At 40.0% G+C, this 21,894-nt stretch overlaps 1 protein-coding gene across 3 annotated transcripts in view; it reads left to right on the forward strand.

Annotated features, from left to right (window-relative positions):
• The window catches only part of TSPAN9 (tetraspanin 9), a 172,163-nt gene that overhangs the window by 146,196 nt on the left and 4,073 nt on the right, over positions 1-21,894 (forward strand). For all 3 annotated transcript variants that reach the window (XM_051780836.1, XM_051780837.1, XM_051780835.1), the window contains 5 exons: positions 16,808-16,999; positions 18,693-18,767; positions 19,908-20,009; positions 20,605-20,736; positions 20,861-20,944. In XM_051780836.1, the coding sequence (XP_051636796.1) occupies positions 16,808-16,999; positions 18,693-18,767; positions 19,908-20,009; positions 20,605-20,736; positions 20,861-20,944 (585 nt within the window). The remainder of the gene's footprint in view (positions 1-16,807; positions 17,000-18,692; positions 18,768-19,907; positions 20,010-20,604; positions 20,737-20,860; positions 20,945-21,894) is intronic.

Consider the following 21,894-nt stretch of genomic DNA (forward strand, 5'->3'; position numbering starts at 1 on the left):
TAGCGCATTTACTTTTTGAAATGACCTTTGAGGCTAACTTTCACTGTATATCATGACTAGCTCTAAGTGGCTGTCTATTTTGGATATCTGCATAATGCAATGGATGAAATTCCATTAACAGTCTTACGTTTTTTCAGTAGAACGTAATTTACATTTTAATGAATTCTGCAGGGACAGAAATAAAACTGAAGATGTGACTGGATAGGGGATACACACCCTGCTTTCCTTAGAGCAAGCCTGTAGAATGAATTCTAGCTTTACTAGATGCCAGAGAATCCACACGAGCAAATTATTTTACATGCCCTCTAAGAGGGCAAGCATTAACAGAGGTTAGTTCACATGGAATCAGAAAGCCGAGATTCCAATCATGAGTCACAAATCTGTGGGAATCCAGGTTTCATTATGTCTCCTGTGGCAAAGTTGTTTGCTTTTTTTAGGCCCTAGTCAAGTGAGTATGAGTTGTTGAGGACATATTTCCCTCCTGTAAGCTAAAATAAGTAAATCAGTCTGAAGAACTGCTGGATTTTTTTGCATGTGGAACGAATCACACATAGGAAATATATTGATTCAGTGTTGGCATGGAATTAGCCCTTAAGAGTAGTCTCACTGCATCATACCCAGATGTAGCTTGTAGGCAGAGATTTTTGTTCCTTACAGAATTTGAATAGTTTTTCTTTTTCTGTGTGCATATGATGCAGTTAGATAATGATTTTCTCAAACAGTGAAGCTGCTGCTAGTATCAATGTGTTGTTACCAGTACTTGAGCCTTTTAAGAAGTAGAATATGCTGAGACAGGGTTTTGCATTTTACCTTTCATTTCTGATATTTGGTACATTTATTTTGGCTTTCACATATGAAAGTGAAAGTGGCAGAGCAGAGATAAGAGATTGAAAGATGTCTTGCGTGATGTTGTGGCCAACAGCTTTTTTTATCTTATTCTGAAACATTTTGTAATTGAGTGTGTCTTTTGCTATTTTCATTGATTGCTGAAATGGTATTTTAAACTGCAGTCAGCTATGAAAGTGTTTTTAGGTAAAAGGACAAAGTAAACCAGAATAATTTTGAGTGCAAACCCATACTCTAGTGAGTATTTGTCAGTACAATTTGTAACTCTTGTCAACACAAAAGTTAGGGGAAATTGTTTTATGCTACTGGCACTCATCCGGCAATCACCTTCTCTGTTGATGGCTGAATTTTGACTTGCAAAATAAAATGCACTTACTCCTATCAGTATGGCTGGTGTAAAAGCTCTGTTACTGTTCAGATCTGTGCAGAAGTGAATACAAACAAATCTGTCAGACAGTGGGATGGAACTGTCTTCTGCAGTCCCAGTACTTCCCAACTGTGACCCCTATAGTCTTGTCAGCATGTTCAAATGTAATGCTGTCAGAACAGCAGCTTTTGTCTTTAATGAGCTTGTGTGGTGGATGGAGAGGCTCATTGAAAGGGAAGGAAGGGCGAGGCAACAGCAGTCTCACTTAGTCTTCCTCACTTCTGGTAGTATGTTTTTTGAACCTAATCCAGCCCCAAAATGAGAACATATGGGAAGTCTGTGGAGAACCTGCAGAAACCAAATGATTTTTTGTGTTACAGTGGGAATTGAGACCCGTAACTTTACTTTACAGATTGTACAGCAAGTTATTCTTATTTAAGGTATTTCTTAGATATTTTTGAGAGTGTAAATTACTGTTAGAATCTAGAATTTTCCAGTACATTTATATCCATTGCATTTGTGTTTTGGAAGATTAAAGTGCAACTGGACTCCAGTGGGAAGTACTTTTCTCTGCTTCACAACGTGTTCAGTTAGATGGTAGAGGCACAGAAAACACACAGTGTCTGCCACCTGAAATATTTCATCCATTGGTCGTGTTAGCAGACTGAACATGTAGTAGGGAAAGGACAGTGTAAACCACAGGTAAACCCGACACTCCTTGCACTTTTCCCAAGGTATCAGGGACATCAGATGTCACTGTTAGATGTACTGCTTGCAGAGTACCCTCATGTTAATATTTGAAGTTGTAACTTTTATTACTTGTGAATCCTTGTGGATTTGTCTTCGCTAACCCAATTTCCTCTCAATCTGGCATGTGGAAAAAAAAAGATACATGAGCTTATCTTCTGCTTCTCATATGGCCTTGTTTGTCCTGTTATAGTCACTTTCTCTCACCTTTTCTAGGACTGCTCCTTTTAGATTTACCTTCTAATTCATTTGAAATCACTGCATCACAAACTGTGCTGTGTCTTTTAGTAGCAGTGCCTGTCTGAAGACTAAGTATGTACATATCATGAATACTCATTTGTTTGATAAAGTAATTGCCAGAGCTATTAATCATTGCTGATATTTACAGTTGGTTGCCAAACATTCTTTTGTCCCAGTCTCATTTTCCAGCGCTTCAGATACCAGGATAACATCACAGCTCCCATCTGGCAACAGTGACTTCTTTCCTCACTTTTCTGATAGCAAGATTGTTTTGTCATGGTATATGAAAAAAATACCATAATGGTGATGAAACAGCCCCAGGTCTTTCTCACCCTGATGGTAGCTGGACCATGGAAGTTAATCAACACTGAGCAGGATCAGACGTGACCTCAGTACTCCCTTAACTAAACCATTCTGGCATCTGTTCCTCTGCAGGTTCTTTCTTCTTACAGTGAGTTTGGCATGAAAATATTGTTAAAATATTCTAGATATAAATTGGAGCACGTCCTTTTTTTCTTGCTTCCACAATAAGTAGTCCTCAGTCTCCTTTCAGACAAGCCAGTGAAAGCTTTTAAAAGGTGTTTTCATGGAAGCAATGCAGGACTCAAAGACAGTTTGCAGTATGCATCTGTGTTTGTTAAATGGTTGAGAACGCATGCAGGATCACCCTTGAGGAGAAAAGGCGACGCAGAAAGAATCGTGCCTTGCAGAATATACCATCTAAGGAGTCTTTCTGTTGTGCCTTTTGCAACCGGACATTCCTGTCTCGTATTGGCCTTTTTAGCCACCAACGTGCTTGCAACAAACGTGGGTAGAGCCCTTCCCAAATCTTCGTTCATGAAGCCCAGCCATGATGATGATGATGTTAAATGGTCTAATGCCGCTGTCCTGTGTTTGCTTTGGGATAGCAAAGGTATTTGTCCACCTGTAACTGGCTGAATTTTCTTGTGAATTTTCACGCTTCTTCCTGAACCAGTGTGATCGCCTGTTTTTCATTTCCTTAAGACAGATCTCTGGATGGAAGGGAAAAGTGAGATTCAGTTAACTAATGAATCATCTGCCTACTCTGCTGCTTATAACTATCCTGTAGCTCACGGCTGCTCTACTACCCCTTTTTATTTATCTGATCTGGCCCCTTTATAATAGCAATCCTTGTTAGTCTCTCTGAACAGAATCAGGTTCAGCCTTATAGTATTTCCAGCAACCTGCAGGTGAAAGGTTTCACTTGCTTGAGGTTTTTTACATCTTGAGATAGAGATGATTCAGGCAGTGATGGAACACATAAAATATTTTTAATTGAAGACCTCTTGACAGAGTATTTAACAATAAGTAGGAGGTGTTCCCAATCCACTGGGAGATGTTACTTGCCAGGCAGTAGCTTCAAAATAGAACATATGAATAGAAAGGGGTAGAATAACTTTAACTACTACCAAAGAAATATTAAATCTGCACCGAATTAGTCAGTTTTAATACAATTTCTCTCTGGTAGATCTAATAGAGTTATTGATTTTTTTTTTCTCTTAATGAATGCTGAGCAAAGCTGTTCCTATTATTATCATTGCTATTTCACTATTTATTTATTATTGCTATTTATTATCATTGCTATTCACAAAATTGTACTTCAATACCAAGAAGAGCAGACAGTGCAGAGGACGAAGAACTTGTTTTCCTGCCTTTGTTCCTGTTGGCTGTTGTATTTGACTATTGGCGTGCTTGTTCTACTGAAAGCTTAAGCAACACAAGGTCACTGGGAACTGGAAGCCGTGCTATTATCTGACATAAAGTAAAACTGAAAGTCAGTTTTACTCCTTAGTTATCAGTGGTGCCAGAAGAATTAAAGAGAGGAGTGAATCCTCTACAGTTTTGTGCTGTTTTAACAACAAATTGACCGAGAGTAGAATGCTTATAGTCCAGAAAGTACAAGGCTTACTTCACACTTATACAGTGATGGGTTTACAAATAACTTCTGTAGGTATATGCTTCACATCGATTCCTCGCGCCTTTTCTCAGAAATGCCTCCAACATCTGAAAGAGAAGGGTACAAGTCAGTTTGCAGAATGTAGTTTAAGCCCCTTTTCAGCAGATGGAGAGCACTAAGCGTTTGAGACGCAGTGTTCTTGGTTGTAGCCTGTAGTACATCTTCAAGAGAGTATCTTAGATCATGGTAACTTCTTTGAGGCTGTACAGGTCCTCAGTCCTTTTAGACAAATTTGGGTGAGGATTGCTGACTGTTGACGTACCACAAGTCCTTTGAACATCTGATTTTTTTTTGATTTTTTTTTTGTTACTGCTGCATTTATTTGGTATTAAGAGATAGAGCAGAATTAAGCAGCTGTGGTTAAAATAAACAAAGAGGATAAAGTGGCTTCAGGAGAATTGGATCAGGAAAAAAGAGACAGATTTACAACATGTGACCAACAGAGGTGCCTAAATTTCATAAAGTTATGCCAGTGGATGCTAAATATTGTAAATGTTTGTTTGATGGTAGACTGACCAGAATCTAACTGTGCTCCTTGTTGGGCATAAAGTGTCCATGCATAAGTAGTAGGGGCTTCCATCTCAGAAGAAAGTACTGCAGATGCATACCCCTGCATTTGTGCAAATATATAACATATGAATTTACCATATAGTTTTAAACAACCATACAGTTCTATTTTCAAAAGGCTTTAATGTAGCTGCCCAAAAATTAGAGCACTGAGGGGACTCAACTGATAATGATTACATTTGTTTTTCTCTCTACTAACAATGGAATAAAATATGGTTTCCTGTCTTGTCTGATACATTTCTCTTGTGGCTTTTGTATACTGGAATTTGGACTGTGATTTAGATGTGCTGTTTGTTACTCTGGAAACTGTCTTGGTAAAACTGTCTCTTCCTGGTGACATCTATGAAAGTAGTTGAAAAGTCTCCTTCCAGCTTTCAAAGCCTTGAGTGCTGGTTTTGAGTCTGTGAATCAAATGGTTTTGGAAAGAGGTTTTAATAGTGAGGCAAACGAAAACATTTTTACTAGCCAAATCATGGTTACTAACATGTAAAAATCTTGTCCTTTGTTATGGTTGCACAGGGATTAAGGATTGTAGTAAAATATTCTCCAAATTTTCCAAGAATTAGAAGAACAAAATTCACTTCTCTTTCTGTTCTGCATGTTTAATGGGATTAAACAGCAACATGCACTTGCTTTTGCTATCAAACTCAGATATAAATGTTTCTATGGAGCAATGAATTCAGGAGATCTTTCTGTTCAGCTGGTTTTCAGATTGGATTTTCATCTCAAGTGAAATTAACTTTATGGTAATACATCGAAAAATAAAATAAAATAATTTAAAAATCATTGCACATTTCCATTTTGTAATTACTGTTATTACACAGGGAAAAGCCCTAAATTTACATCTCCTGACATGTAGTTTCAAAAAGTTTTGCACTAACAGGACAGCATTGTAATTTTCTGCCTGTTTTCAGTTTGAAGTCTCTAGATAGGGTCATTTGCAGGAATTAAAGAGAGACTGAGTTTAATCCCCAAATTTTGCATTTCAGAAAGATATCTTTTCAGTTATGTGTGTTTAGGAAATAGGACTTAATGCTCAGAAGTGCTTTGTTAGGCTGATGGATTCTCATTCATTATGATGAATTGCTTAGAGAATTTTTCAGCTCTTATCCCCTTGCTTACTAATGAGAAAAAGGTTTAATGTGAAGATTATGTATAATGCTTTGTTACTATATTTTAGATGAGCTATTATTGTCAGTATGTTATCAAGGACAGCATAACTGCACATTCTAATGTATGCATAAGGTTAGTGTTTCTGTAGGAACCACAAGTCCTTTATGAGCTTTATGAATTACATAGCCTTCACAAATTACATAACCTTATGAATTATATGTTAAATATCCTTCCAATCAAGTTTCCACTGTGGAGTGGAGTGACTGCATAATTCCTTCTTCTATATTAGTTATTCTCTGGATTTTATATATGTTGTCTTTGACATTTTGAACTCTCTGTGGTCTTTGATGTTTTTCCATCCAGCAGATGAGTAACTGGGGTCCTGCCAGTCCTTCTGATCTCGGGATTCTCAGTACTTGATCTATAATTTTTAATTTTTTTTTCTTTTTTTCTAATACTGTTTCCAAGTTCTGCCTCCATTCTCCTTCCTGCCCTCTGAGTTTAACTGTCACTTAGATTGTAGTGCACATTCTAATCCTTCTTCATAAATCATCTCTGAATCCTCTTCAAATGTTCAGTCTTCTTTCTTGCCAACTGCACTTTGGGCACTATGTCTTATATACAAAAAGATTATAGTGCTGACATTGGCACAACCAAATTTGACCTTTCACAGCTTCAGGCAGAGACAGTTTTGTTGTTTTTTGCTTTGTTGCCTTTCTGCATGCCACTCAAAATAGCTGAGAAGTTTTGGAAGAAGAAATACTGCAGTCCAAAGCAATGTCTCATTAGCTTTGACACTTTGCTTCTTTATATCAACTTTTCCCAAAACATCTTGCAGAAAGTCTGTGTTTTGGAATATAATTCTGCAGGTGTATGTTTCCTTTAAATTAATCCTTTGTTTCCTTTCTATTGCTACTTTTCTCCACACTTGTGTTTTAAATACTGACAATTTATCATCTTGAATTTCATGAACAAGATGTTTACCCCCTCATAATTAATGACAATCATTAGCAAATCAGTGCTGTGCTTGTGTTGGACACAACCTTGAATAATGGAGGGGGCTTATTCCTTCCCTGTTCAGGCAAACACTAGGTACTGGGCTAAAAAAAAGAGGGGATATGTGTGCATAGTGGAGAATAGAGCTGCAATATAGTTATTAATTGATATCTGAGAGCTTATCTCCTAATGAAATCATGGAATAGGTGTGGTAGGAAGGGACCTGTTCAGATCATCTAGTCTGCCACCCCTTGCTCGAGCAGAGTTGGCTAGAACAGGTTACCCTGTACAGTCAGGTTTTGAATATCTCCATAAGTGGAGGCTCCGCAACCTTTCTAAAGTTGAGTTAAATCACATCAGCACCTCTCCCCTCATCCACCGAGCTAGTCACCTCATTGTAGAAGGCTATTGGGTTCCTTAGGCATGATTTCTCCTTTGGAAATCCATGGGGACTACTACATATCACCTTCTTGTCCCTCATGTATTTGGAAATGGTTGCTCCATTATTTTCCCAAGGATTTAGGTGAGACTGACTGGCACATGGTTCCCTAGATCTTCCTTCTTTAAGATAGGAGTGACATTTGTTTTCTTTCAATCTTTTCAGTAACCTCTCCCAATTGCCATGACATACAAAAGTAACTGAGAGTGGCCTTGCAGTGACATCATCTGTGAGAAATTCCATCAACATGGAGAAGCACAGATGATAACCCTTACACAAGTTACAGTGCCATGCTTTAGCCTGCAGTGCTGTTTCGAAGATGGCATCTTTGCTGATGTTATTTCAGCTGTGTGGTTTCCATCAGCCCCAGCTCCCACTTCCCTTAAAGTTCTGGGGGCCTCCCCAGCTGTACAGTGAAGTTGAAGCTGGTGTTTTGTGGGAAGATGCAGAGGCCTCTCAGTCCCACTTGAAGTATTGGTCTCTTTGCCTGTGGCAGGCTTTGGACTGGGGCACCTTGGTGACCTCCTAGGAGGGGTCTGCAACCCTTGGACATCTTTCAACTTGTTTATGTCCATCATCCTTTTGGTGCCACTCTACCTTCTTGAAGTCTTACCCCAGCTCAGACTGCTTGTTCTGCAGCCTGTTAAAGTGGGGGATCCCAACACAGCCTTTTATTTTTGTTTACATTTAACCTTGAATTATTTATTCCATTAGCTCTTATTAAAGAATGTTTTATGAATTTTATAACTGTTTTCAGCCAATCACAGAGTGGTGATATTAACAAAATGGCACCTCCCTGCCATAAAAGGGCAATGCCCTGTCAAAACAGTGGCCAGACCGAAGTAATGTTTCCTGTGTACGTATGTAGGCATACATATGACTCATAACTCTTTATTGACTCCTTGTCATCCATCCCAAGGCAGAGTGCTGTGCATTTCCACTGCTCTCTCACAGAAGGTGCAGTGTCCCCTCCTCGTCTTCCCAGCCTGATCTGCCTAAAGAGTGTTTTTATCCATCACAGCACTCCAGTTAAGTGAGTTATCCCACTATCTCTGTTATAGCCTTGTAACTGTGCTCAGATGCATGGTTCCTCCTTGTTGTTCACTGTGTTGTATGTGCTGGTGTACAGACATTGGAGAGAGACAAGTGAGGGCAAGACAGCTCTCCCTGTAAGGTTTCCAAAGGTAATAGATTTTATGTGTTCATTAGAAATGACATGGTTGTTGAATTTTTCACAAATGAGGAAGAACATAGTAACTGAGGAAATTATAAAATCACAGAAATGTTCCTTGACAGGAATTTCTGCAAGTCATACCAAGTGGTACTGTTGCTAGTGCTAGGTCAGGTCAACCATGACTGCTTCTAGCAAAGCATTGCAAACCTCTGTGACTGGAGATTTTGACACCTCCTTGGTAACTTAAAGTGCTGTACTAATTTCTCAGTACTTCATGTGCAACATGAAGTATCCAAGTTGCCCTTCAAGTAAATAAAGAGGTTAAGCTGTTCTTGACAAACCAAGCAAACCCAGATATTACAACTTCCTTTTACAAAACATGTCCTTTATTGAAGACTCCAGTGTGACCAGGGAAGAGCATCCAAGCCAAAGCTTAAGGCTTCTGCCTGCAAATTTACACATTCCAAAACCACAGATTGATAAAAGTGTCCGAATTTAATTCTCCTCAGGGTAGCTCTCCCTCTGCTAGTCCCACAAAAGATCACAGTCTCTGATAACCTCATTTCAGTTTTTCAGGACCATCCTAGGAGTACTCCTGGGGGAATGACTCTAAGAAAAGGATAACTGCTTTCTCTGGCAGATGAATTAAGGACATTCAGCATTTGCACAGTTCTGTAAGCTTCTATTACTCCCAGGCTGTCATTACAGGTGTTACAGCACTAGACTCAAAGAAGAAATCAAAATGATTCCCTTGTCTTCCATCAATGTCCAGTTCACAGGAATCTTGTAGAGGAGTTTAAATTTGCTGTATTGTTATGGCAGTAGCACTAAGTAGGTATTTTAAAGTATATTCACCTACTTCCATACTCCATTCTCATTTCCTAGTTTATGGCTGAAGAACTTCTCAGATTTTGATGTTCTTGCTATATTTTGGATCATCCGTAGAAGACGATCTTGCTTTGCAAGAAACCTCTGAGATTGTCAGCTGTTAAACCCCAGTTTTGATTAATCCTGTGGATTACCTAGCCAGTGTGGGAAAATTTATCTGGTCTTACCTGAAAATCTCCTTTAAGCACCAGCCCTTTCCAGAGATGGATTAACTACCCAAATCCAGAGATGGCGATTGGCATCCAAAAACTTAATTTGCAGAAAGCATATCTCTGTTTTGGAATGTGTTTTGAAGTGGTAGAAACCATGTAGTTCTCATCTCTGCTCCTCTGTATTATTCTGATCTGTAACTCAGAGAAGGATACTGCAAAAGCAAAAGGTGAGCACCTCTGCCTGATGGGAAATGATAGAATGACTCTTCTGCTGAGCTTTGAGTCCTCTTTCCTCTTTAAGTCACCCTCACACACCCCCTTTGATTAATATTCTAGTCTCAACAGAGCAGTTAATGCATTGTGATAGTTTGAAAAATCCCGTTAATTCTGGTGACAGTATGTCTGGACAACAAAGTTAATATCTTCCAAAACTGAGGTTAGTTAATGTGCATTAAAATAAGAGCAGAGATCTCTATGTCTTTTGAGACAGGATGGTGGTTTTTTGAATGGTATCTCTTACTGGTTTGAATCTCTATACCAGGCTGCTTCCAAATGAAAGCACCAGATCCAAAATGCACAGAAGATGTGAACTCTTCCTTCTGATCTGAAGAGTCTTTGAATCAGGTTTTCAGTTGCTAAAGAAAATGATATCCATCTTTATATCTCATGGAAGTTTTCTTTAAAAATTCCTGCATGGTGCGAAAGAACAGCCTTTCAAACTGTTTTCCAAGATGTATTGCTTCTTGATTCCTTAGGAAACCTGTGAGCTCATTAAGATACCATAAATGAAGGAGAGGGGAAAATATTAAACCAAAACCCATGATCAAAGTAAGACTTTACTACTTCATAAGGGCCACTGTCTTCCTTATCTCATCTGTACATTGACTGGTCTGAGAGTCAGTTGGAAAAAAGGTGGAAAATCTTTCTATCTTGAAAAGAAGAGTTAAGATAGGTAACCTTTATCTCATAGAACTTACCAAACAGAAGGAAAATATTACTGGCAGCTTTTCCAAAGTGTTGCTGACACCAGCAGAAGGGAGGGTTTTAAGAGCCACCTGGACACTGAAAAACCTTTCTGTGCTAGGCTTTGGTGGTGCATTCTGCTTGTCCATGTGGCTTTTTCATTCTTGTCCTTTTGGTGCAGGTCATCTTTCTGTTAACTTTTTGTTTAAATAAAGGCCTGTTAAAACCTAATTCAGAGTGTCTTTCTGTCACTGCAGTTGTCCTGAAATCAATTCCCAGCACTGACACTTGTTTTTTCAGTCATGATGTTAGTATTTCCTAGTAACAAACCTCCTGTGCTTATTGCCACTTATGGGGGGCATATTTAAGCTGTTCCGTTATTTTTCATTGTATCATTTTTGCTTCAGGCAAGATTGCCTGTTTTAACACAGCACAGAAGAAGGTGGGGAGCTTTCTGTTATCTGTAACTGGGCCACAGACAGCCCAGGGCATGTTATTCGAAGTGGAGTACAGAGACACACGCTGCTTCTTTTTGTCCCTTGTGGTTGTCTCTCAGTGTTTGGTTTCTAAATGTCTCTGTTCTATTCCAAGTGCATTAAGAGGTCTCCTGGTGTTTAACCAGCACTAGGAAGTCTGATGGCAAGAATAAATCTTCCCTCTGCTCTTTCTCTCTCATACTTAGTTGTGCAGCTTTTCCATCGCTCATTTTGTGCATGACATGGAAAAGTCAACAAGAATATGGCCTCATCCCTTTTCCTGATGCTGTTCAATGACTTCAAGAGCAAGTCTATCAATATAATTCTATTAATAAACCTTACCAGAATGACATTTCCTACCCTTTCTTTACCCTACCTTGTTTACTGCTTGGTAGTTTTGCTGGATTCTGCATTCATTGTCTTACTGTGAGAAGCAGGAAATGTCATTATTTATGTATATGCTAAGAAACTACAAATGCTATTACCAATACATAAAATCATCTAACCCCTTACTGACAATTGTGACCACAATGCTTGATTCTTGTAATCACCTATGGCATAATTGATCAATTTACTTCTCAGTTATGTGAAGCAAAATATACTAAAAATGCTTGCTAGTAGTGCCCTTGTTCCTATTATTGGAAAAGACTGAAGAGACAGGCTGTTTGGTTTTCATACTGACCTCTGGAGTTCTGAATGTTTCATTCACATCCTGTCTAGTAATACTTCCCAGGCTAGCTAATCCTGTGCACAATCTCCTTCTGTACAATATGTCAGCGTTGGCATACCTCTGACCATCTGTGTTGCCCTTTCCTAGGTCTTATAAATTCTTCCTATATCTTCTTTTTGATAATGCAACTAAACCTGGATATGGTGCTGTATTGTGAAAGTTTGTATTGTATTAGTTCATGCAATGCTCAAAAATGTAGAATAAAATAAAAGAGCCCTTTTCCCACTCTGGTGATAGCATTTGTCAGGGAAAGACTTGTTTTGGGGTTTTTCTCTCTCTGAGTTTATCTGGACTTCTCATTTCTCTTGAAGCATTTGAGATTCTTATTGTTTCCTAGAATGTTGTAATTTTTTTGGGCACAGTGATGATGGCAGATAGATGTTGAGGTATTGAAAAGAATTCAGATTTTGATCAGTGAAATAGTAAAGTGTGGGAGATCCTGTGAGGAAAGTTGGTGTTCCTTTTGTTTGCTTTTAAGCTCAAAATATATGTACCATAGCTTGGCTAAATTACTCGGTAAGTAAAAGTGACTGACTTTATGATAGTGTTCTGTGGTGACATAAACACCAGGGGAAGGAGAGATTTGAGGGTTGCCTGGAGGATGATGATTTCTAATCATGAGAGGGAAACAAGCCAACATTTTTTGAGAAGAAAAATCTAGTGAAATTTATTATGCTGTTGAACCATTTCTCTAGGGAAATAATGTCAGTGCCATCACTCTCACACAATTAAATACCAAGCAGCATATATTATTTCATTATATGGTGAAAAAGGAATTAATAAGATGACTTGATATATTTTTTTCTCCTTTCACTCTCCAGGATTCAGTTGTTCCATATAGAAAGAGGTGGATCCTGTGAGAATAAGAAGCAGTCAGAACATTTTTTATAGTGTTCATGTAGTATAAAAAATGAGAATGGTATAGAATAAACTGTCAGAGAAAGGTAGTTTATTGCTAGAATGCTAGCTAGCTTTGGTTGGTATGGTGTATGCAATTAAGTCCCATGTCAGTAGCATTTGTCATGGGACCTGAGGTTTAAAGCATAAATTTTAGCATCAACAGTACTGCTACTCTGAAGAAAGACAGGGAGAAAAACAGAGAAGAAAGCACAAAAATCAAGGAGCTGTGGAGAGGAGAAATACTGAATTTGTCTTAAACTCTTAGAGCTATTTGGTATGGGATGCCCCCTTGTGGAAGTTTTTAGGATGCCATGTCTTTTATTAAATCTCTTGCAAGTCTTTCTGACTTTTTACTCTCTTCAGTCATTGTAGATAATCCTACTTGCATATATCAGCCTTCGTCTTTAATAGCCCCTCCATCACCTGATTTTTATGTAATCTGAACTTTCAGGGTAACTTAAGGGTGGAGAAATCTCACTTTGGGAGATAGAAAGTCTGTGAAACGGAGAATTTAGCTTGGAAATCAGGCATGGTGAGAACATGATCAGCGCAGATACTGTGGTGTAGTTGTAGTACTGCACTAAATAAGTGTTTTTACAAAGCTCTGGATGATACTGTAATCACATTGTGTGCTTTGGCATGCTACCCAGTCACTACAGAAGTTGGAAAGGAAAGTTGTCTTCTGTGGGACATTAGAATTGCAGGAAAAAATAACAAATGTTGATATGTCTGCAGCCTCAGCTGATGTACAAATTCATTTTGCATTGTAAAGGACCATCCTCCCAGCATGTTCATATGTCTGGCATTCAAGTTGCATCCCCACAGTGGTCTGCCTAGGGACAGCACCAGACCTTTGTTGCAAACATTTCACATCAAGTATTGAAGACTTCTTCTTAATAAGGCACTGTGGAAAGGTGAAGGTGCAGGTGACTGGTCTTCTGCCAAAAAGCAAAGTGTTTTGCTCCTGAGTTTACCAAAATACTGATGTGGCTGCCACAAGCAAGTGAAGGTATGATCTGCCCTGTATGGAAGCGTATATAGAAGGCCTCCTGAACTGAGACCCTGTCAAAGGCACAGAAGCCATCTGTCTGTTTTTCTGCCCTGCAGCTTTGATTCTTCTTCTGCTCTTGGTCCTTCTTTTTAGTTTTCATGTCCATCCCATGGAGCACCAGTGGGCCCATCACTTTTCTGATTTCCTACACTTGAAGGTAGCTCTCCCCTCATCTAAGCGATTAGCTGCTTCTGACTTTGTCTAATTAAACATAAATGTGAGCCTTGTAATTTCCTAGCTACCTTTCTCTTCTAGACTCAATCTCAGTCGAGACTGTGCTGCAGAATTTTTTCAAATATAAAGGGATGCTGGTAGGGGCTTCTTTCTTCTGTCTCTGTTGCTGCTATCTCATAATTGGCATTAGATCCAAGGTGTGACTCTTCATGGGCTGATCTTTCTATTGATCACATTTGTCCTTTACTTGCCCTTCCTCTGTAAGCCTTTTGCCCTGATCTTGCTCTCACCACCACCTTGTTTATCTGCAATGATCTATTGCTTTTGGCCTGATGATTCCAGAATTCACTGCACTCTTTCAAAACACTTGAGCTAGGACTGTGATTTCTGAGCCTAACAGAGTCTGAAAGTCCAAGGAATACATTTGTGAATGACCTTTAAAGTCTGAATTCAGGTTCTGATGGCAAGTTACACTGAACAATTTCAGACTTTGGTAGAAACTTCTTTGGAAACCTTTCAAGTCTCATCCATGGGGTATTATGAAGTCATTGATTGAAGTGCCATCAGCTAATGGCAATGGCAGCCCTGGAAGCTTAGAAGTGCCATTTAATATCTTAAATGAATGTTGTGTGGTGAGAGCTGCTTCTGACCTCCTGAACCTTTAAGGTCTCAGCCTAAGCAACTGCCTGCAGTTCTCATCTAACGGCGAAAACAGCTGAGCCATAGAGTAGATTCCTGAGTGGGCTTGAGGCACCAAAACTGCAGCAGTTCAAGGACAGAGTAGATGAAATTTAAAGCAGGAACAGTAGGGTGGCTGGTTCCACGAACTGCAGACAGTTTAAACCTGTAGCAATATCTACTGGGTCCTGCAGCAGAATACAATCACGAGGCTTCTGTTTAGTATCCCCCCCCCCCCAGCTTTTTACTGCTCTTAAGTTCACATTGACCTTGCTGACATACCATGGAAGGCAATGTGAAATCAATTCAAAACTATTAATTGGAGAGGACAGATTTGAGGGAAGAGATGAAAGTCCTGTAGCCCTCCCCTGCCACACGTGTGTGTGTATGTTTTGTACCAGTCTTAGCACAGGGATAATAGGTGTTTGACTTTTTTCTGCTACACACACTCATATTGCAGCTGCATACAGGTCTGTTATAGGAAGCAGATGTGGTGACGTTTATCCTCACCCAGTGATGCAAAGCTCCCCAACTCACTCTGAAGAATTACTGTGTGTTGAGTTTCGGAAGCAGAGGTGCTTCCCACTCTCCTTACAAGAATGCTGAAAATTTCCTCTATTATTCAATGCATGTTCTTGTGAGCTTTAGACACTTGTGCCATTTTCCTCCAGATTGCTAAACTAAAGCTTAAGTGCAAAGGGATGTGGAAATTACCACCAACACAATATAGTTACTCTCCATCTCTCATTTTCTTTTTCTGCCTACACAACACTATATTTTTGTGCTTGGTACATTGAGAGATGCTTTACTCTGCCTTTCTTGGGAATGCCTGTGAGCATCTTGCATAAGGACTACTCCTGGTCCCAATTTTTCACTGAACTGATGAATCTCCCTAGATGCAAAGCAGTTACAAAAGCTTCAAGCAAACTAGGAAGAGGGCTCAGAGGGGACAAAAGGGTCACAAGAGAAGTAAAAGAAATTAGTATGTATATGATTATAAAAATATAAGCTTATCTCAAAGATAAGGTGATGTGATTGCAAGAAGATACTATTCTAGTTCTTCTTCCATGTTCTGTGAAGCAGCAAAACCAAAAGAAGCCAGCTGTACCCGGAACTATCAGCCCTGCTGGTAAAGTCACCTCAGGCAGATATTTGCCTGCAATGATAGGTCTTCATCGTGCCAGATTTGTGCTCATCACAAGGAAGGATTGAAGCCTGGTTTAGTGGAGGAGCTATTCTCTGATGTTCACTTTCCTGTTTGAGTAAAAGTATGCAAGCACAATGGGGTGAACTGGGTGGGGGGAACCTGCTAGATGACAAGAACTCATGTTCCACTGCTGACAGGTGAACACCAGCAGCTTTGGGATATTACTGTTAGTAATGATTAGGTGCAGTTTTGTTTTTCCCATACAGTGGTCCAAGTAAATTGGAGCAGAAATACTCTGAGTTGGGGGTGGTGGGTTGCACTTTGATCCCCTTGTCACTGGAAGATGATGTGAATTTCACCTCTGACCTTGACAAAGGCTAGAATTGGTGGGAAACTAATAGTACTGTTGAGTAGTTCACAGATTTAATGAAAGTACAACTAACTCCTACATCAGATTTCACTGCACAGTGATCACAGGTCAGATGGGAAGTTGTATAACAGCCATGAGCTAACTTTGAGCTAGTACTAAGGCCCCCCATAATGCAATACTTGGCCCTTGTTCTGAAGACCTGCCCCATGACTTAAGATGGGAAACCTTATTTCCTTAACCAGACATCATACTATTAAAAGTGAGAAACAAAGTGAAGTTAATTTTATGGTTTTTAGCAGCTATGCATTTCCTTCAGGTTCTTTTACTGATGGAGAGTAGCAAAAGTTGAACTTCCTGTAGAAAATGAACGTAGAAGTCTGATTTTTTTGACGTTGAACACAGGCAAACAACACTAAAGCTATGAAAACTCATACTAAAACTGAACATGGCTACTGGGACTGGGCATTTTATGACAAATATTTATTGAAATGATACTATTGATTAAAATTGCATTGGGTTTTGCTGTTGGGAGATCAATGAATAGCTCTAGTTTCATGTGCTAAGTCTTTAAAAAGAGAATTCTGCCATCCAGTGGCTTTCAAATAGAATTATAAGTATAGGCGACATGACCAAGTCTAAGTAAGAACATTTAATTTCACTTTGTTTCTGCACCAAGCCAGTGAAAGCATTACTGCAGAACACTTATCTGAGAATTTACCTGTGAAATTCTTTCTTTTCAGAGTTGCTGAGAAAGGAGACAGTGACAGGTTTTTTTAATGCTTACACCTTTCTTTTGTTTCTTTCTTTGCAGTTATGTGGCTGTGGTCTGCTGGGTGTGGGCATCTGGCTGTCGGTGTCGCAAGGAAACTTCGCCACATTTTCTCCTAGCTTTCCATCACTTTCAGCTGCCAACCTAGTCATTGCCATTGGCACAGTGATCATGGTGACCGGCTTTCTGGGCTGTCTAGGTGCTATCAAGGAAAACAAGTGCCTCCTGTTGAGCGTAAGACATCAATGCTCCTTTTCACTAAGGAAGTGATTGTTGCTTTGTTATTATTTTATTTGAATGATCAGTGCAAAATAGCCTTGTGACTCACTGTAATATTGCCCTTGGCTTTCAATCCTCTGTATGCTTGCAGTATGACTTTCCACAGCTTTGATCACAGGGATATCAATGGTGTATTAGCAAATGTCTCCTTGTCACTATGTGCCCTAATGTATTAGATAGCACAGAAAATTACTATCAGCTACCTCTAGTTAAACATGAACTGTAGGATCAACCTGGATAGCCCTTCTAGAAATGCCTGTCGGAAAGATGGACTGAAAAAATCATAAGCACAGAGGGGCTCAAAGCCTCTCATTGCTATTTTCTACATTTCCCTTACCTAAGGGCAGAGGGTGGGGGAAACCATTTGATTGAAAGTTAAGAAGTCCAGGTCTCTGCCAGGCCTTATCAATTAAAAAAAAAAAAAAAAAGAAAAAGTCTGATCCTTACCAGTTGCTGTTCAGCACTGAAGCACAGAGGTTTGGATCCCCTCTCAGAACACAGTGTGGACCACTCCTCTTGCATAAACCCAGGAGGGCTCATCATGCTTCTCCCCACCCCAAGGAGAGAGGTAATGTGGCAGAAGGTGAGAGGAGGGCTTTCAAGCAGACAGCTTCCCATTCAGTCACACCTTCCCATTCAGTCACACCTTATCAATACAGATGCTGTGACGTTCAGGAGCAAGTTTTCTTTGTGCAAAGGTCTCCCTTATAGGATGCTGGGGAACAGCTGGGCAGCATTCCTTAAACCACCTCAGAGAGTTAAACTGGAGGGAAAATGAGCACCTGGTTTTTGCTGTCTGATTTCTTGGATTGTATATTGTACAGCTAGGAGTGCAAAGAGAGAATAGTAATGAGGTCCATGTCATTCATCCACAGACTGCAACACCAAACACCAGCTTTTTTTTTTTTTTTTAAGAGTATTTATATTCTTACAAGGTTCTGCAAAAGTCTGTTTATACTACCATGACTATCACGAGTTTCCAACTGGAGAGCTAGCTGTGCTACATACTGCTTCTCCCCGTGTTTGGGCAGCTGGTGCCATGCCTATCTGACAGTCTGCTAGGGCATAAAGGCCTGGGTAAAAAAAAGCATAGTGGGCATGAAAAGTAGTGAGAAACTACTAGAAGTCACACTTGGGATGCCCCTGCAGACAGACATTTCAGATACAGAGAGTTGGGAATGGAAGGCCTGAGTAATAATATAATGACTATTCCACAGTCAGATGTGGTTAAAGCCCACCTGCCAGGGAATCACTGCAGAGGCACATGACATTGATCTTTAAGGTAAGGTAAGGGGTTTATCATCTCTCCTGTAGTCTGTATGAAGGAAGGAGGGCTGTGTGCTGTGACAGCAGTCAAAAGGAGCAAGACAAAAGCATGGCTGAAACCTGCAAACTGGTAGTAGGCCAAAACCTAAGATTTTGAGAATGCTACACCGTGAATTTCCTCACTGATGGCAAGGCCCTCAGAAATTTTAGAGGCAGTATAGTATCGATATGCCTGAATAGTTTGAAATCAAACTTGCATGGTTTTGGCAGTGCAGGAGAGGTTTAGAGGACAAGACCCATAGTCTTCATAGTTTCTAGAAGCCCCAGCTTTGCACTCTGTTTGGGAAGTGTGTATACACTGTCTGTTTTTGCTTTGTTCTAGTTTTTCATCGTTTTGCTGATAATTCTCCTGGCAGAGCTGATATTACTCATTTTGTTCTTTGTTTATATGGACAAGGTAAGCAAATATGCCACATAGATTAATTATCTGTACTAGCATGTAAACCAGGCTCAGTTTGTTTTCGTTTGATAAAAGTATGTGGATTCTCCTTGATCTTCACTTTGGTGAAGGTTTCACCTTGAAACCTTGGCTGTTTTCTGTACGCTGCTTCTGAAGAGGGGGGAGGAGGTGATGAGGAGAGCAAGCAGAAGAGAAATCCCTGACATAAAACTGTGGTCCAAGGCCTCCCTTTTAATTTTCTTTTAAAATCTTAGATAGCCTTCAACATAGCTATTTGATGTCTGCAAGGAGCTGATCATCTTGTGGACCTGAGTTGTGGGAGGTCCTACTTAAAACCTAGTTAGCTTCTTAGGGCCAACTCTTGAAACAGGATTGGAGGAGAGAGGCATGGGATATTCACAGGTTATTCCAGATGCCACCAGTTGTCACTTGACTGGGCAGTCCCAGAGAATTTGGCAAGGGTGCAAAATGGATCAGGAGGCAGCTTCCTGTAAAGCTCATCTGTTGTAATCCGCTATCTCATAGAGACCAAGTGAAGTAGGCACAACTGGCTGACCCCTTGGATATGTAAAACTGGAAAAGTGCCTGAGGAACTGGAGAACTCTGCTAAACACAGGGCAGAACCTTGCAGTATGAGCATGTCCAGACTTATTTTAAAACAGCTCCACCAGATCTTTATCTCTTCTCAGGTTGTCATTTTAATGCCTGCTACTTCAGGGAGCTGAGGTGAACTTCTGGAATGGGATGTCAAAGAGGGATGAAAGAGATAGGTTAAAGGCAGGAGAGGCTGCTGTGGGGTGTTGACAACAGCTATCTCTGGCAAGGTTACAGTAAGCTCAGCAGATTTATGCTGTTGATGTTCAGTTAGTTTGAATCAGATGATGACTACAGGATGGACTCTTGGCAGAGGTCTCCTATCTCAAGAGAATTAATCCAGTATTTTGCAATCTCAGGGAGAGACTAGGCCTTGGCAGGTGCTTAAAAGTCCCACTGACTTGTGAGAGTCTTGAAGCTTTTCTACCTACGTTAAGTTTGTGGTGAGAGAAGTTAAGAGATGGATGTTCTATATGTGTGTCTATACCATTTGGTCCTTTCCTCTGAATAGCATTAACTTTCTCTATCTTTTACATGGTGCAGGTCAGTGAGAGTGCAAAGAAGGATTTGAAGGAAGGAATGAAGCTATACAATTCAGAAAATAATGTTGGACTGAAAAATGCATGGAATATCATTCAAGCAGAGGTAATATATTTTCTCAATTAAAAAAAAAATAATTTGTTCATGAAGCCTGCTGCAGTCTGTTAAGTGTGGCCTCCATGCCAAGTCTAAAAGATGGCTAATGCAGGTTTTGGTTTCTGATTTTGCACTCCAGAGCATCCAGGGTGTATTGTGAAACCCAAGGTCAAAGTGTACTCTGTAAGGTGAAAGATGCTCACCTGTCTGAGATTCTCTGTGCCTATCACAGGCATAGAGATGATCTGAAGGAGCAGAGAGGCAACAAAACCTGCACAGGTGGAACTGAAGCTTTGGCAGGCTTTTGCTGTTAGCAGTTGAGGGCAGATTACCTTATGTTTTGGTGTTTGGGCTCACGTCTCTGTGACAAGAAGACTAACGTACCTTGGACATGGAACCATTTATTTTCTTTGATTTTGGTTTTTCTTTGTGTTTTTAAGTATTTGCATTTAGAGGTCAGTGACCACAGAACACTTTAAAACTACAAAAGTGTTGTGGCAACCCTTTGGAAAATACAGAGTGGTTTAGTGGAAGTACAAGTTTGTGGTTGTGTGTGATTCACAAATTGTGCTAGTTAATTTATTAATCCTTTACTTTTGCACAGATGAAATGCTGTGGTGTGAATGACTTTACGGATTGGTACCCAGTCCTGGGAGAAAACGTTGTTCCAGACCGATGTTGTACAGAAAACTCCCAAGACTGTGGAAGGAATTCTACTGAATTAGTCTGGAAAACGGTAAGGTTCACTTTGCCCAGGTAAGGGCAATCTTAGGTAGGGGTGGGAAGGAACAAAATAGAGGGAATGCACATGAAAGAAAATGTGACCTTGGGGTTTCAATTTTCATCTTTCATCATTTCAGGGATGTTATGAGAGAGTTATGACCTGGTTTGATGACAATAAGCATGTCCTTGGTTCAATTGGGATGTGCATCCTCATAATGCAGGTAATACTGGTATAATGTTTGTCATGTGTGATGGCTTTGATTTGCTGTCAGCATTCTTGATTCTGCTGTGTGAAAAGTGATGCTCAACTGCTTGAGTTGGAATATTATTTCAATAATGTCAGATTTGTTTTATGAGTTCATATAAGGCCATCTGCTCAGAAAGGAAGCAGGTCAGCAGTGAGTCCTGCAAAGAAGACATGCTGCAGTGGGGTTTTGCCTCCACCTGTGTTTTGACTTCAGAGTACTTCTTTGGAGTTCACATATTTAGCCATTTGTTATGCTGTCCCTTAGGGAACTGGTTGTTTTTTAATTTTGGAAGCAGGTTCTAGAAATTCCCAAAATGAATCAAGTCATGGCCACTCAACTGAGTAGGTCAACATGTTTTAAAAAAGAATGCAGAAGTATCATAATAATCTATTAAGGTTTTGGAGTTCCTGTTCTAGGGATGTGGTCACAGCACTAAGCCGACCAGGGTTCAAGAAACATTTGGACAATGTTCTCAGGTACATGGTGTGATTTTTGAGGTTGTCCTGTGCAGGGCCAAGAGCTGGACTCGATGATCCTTGTGGGTCCCTTCCAACTCATGGTATTCTCTGATTCTATCACTCCTGTACTTTTGGGAGATGATACCTGGATCTGACATTTTCAGTCACAGTTACCTGGCTAAACAAGCACAAGTTGTTGGGTCAAAGGGAAGAGTGACTCTTACATATTGATTCTGAAAAATTGTTGCACATATGACAAAGAACCCTGAGAGCTTTTTGCCTCCATCTGTGCTCTGACAGATACAGCCCTGGACATCACTGTGTGCCTGAACAACATACATTCAAGTTTACTGCTCAGTGTTGAAGCTTGAGAAATATGGCTAGTGTAGAATGACTATTAAAACTACAGCTGGGCCATGGACACAGGTCAGCAGTGCAGTTTTGGAAGCCTTCCTGTATTAAAGC

The sequence above is a fragment of the Manacus candei genome, unplaced genomic scaffold (assembly GCF_025592945.1).
Source record: "Manacus candei isolate 608988 ecotype Guabito, Panama unplaced genomic scaffold, ASM2559294v1 h1tg000014l, whole genome shotgun sequence".
NCBI lineage: Eukaryota > Metazoa > Chordata > Aves > Passeriformes > Pipridae > Manacus > Manacus candei.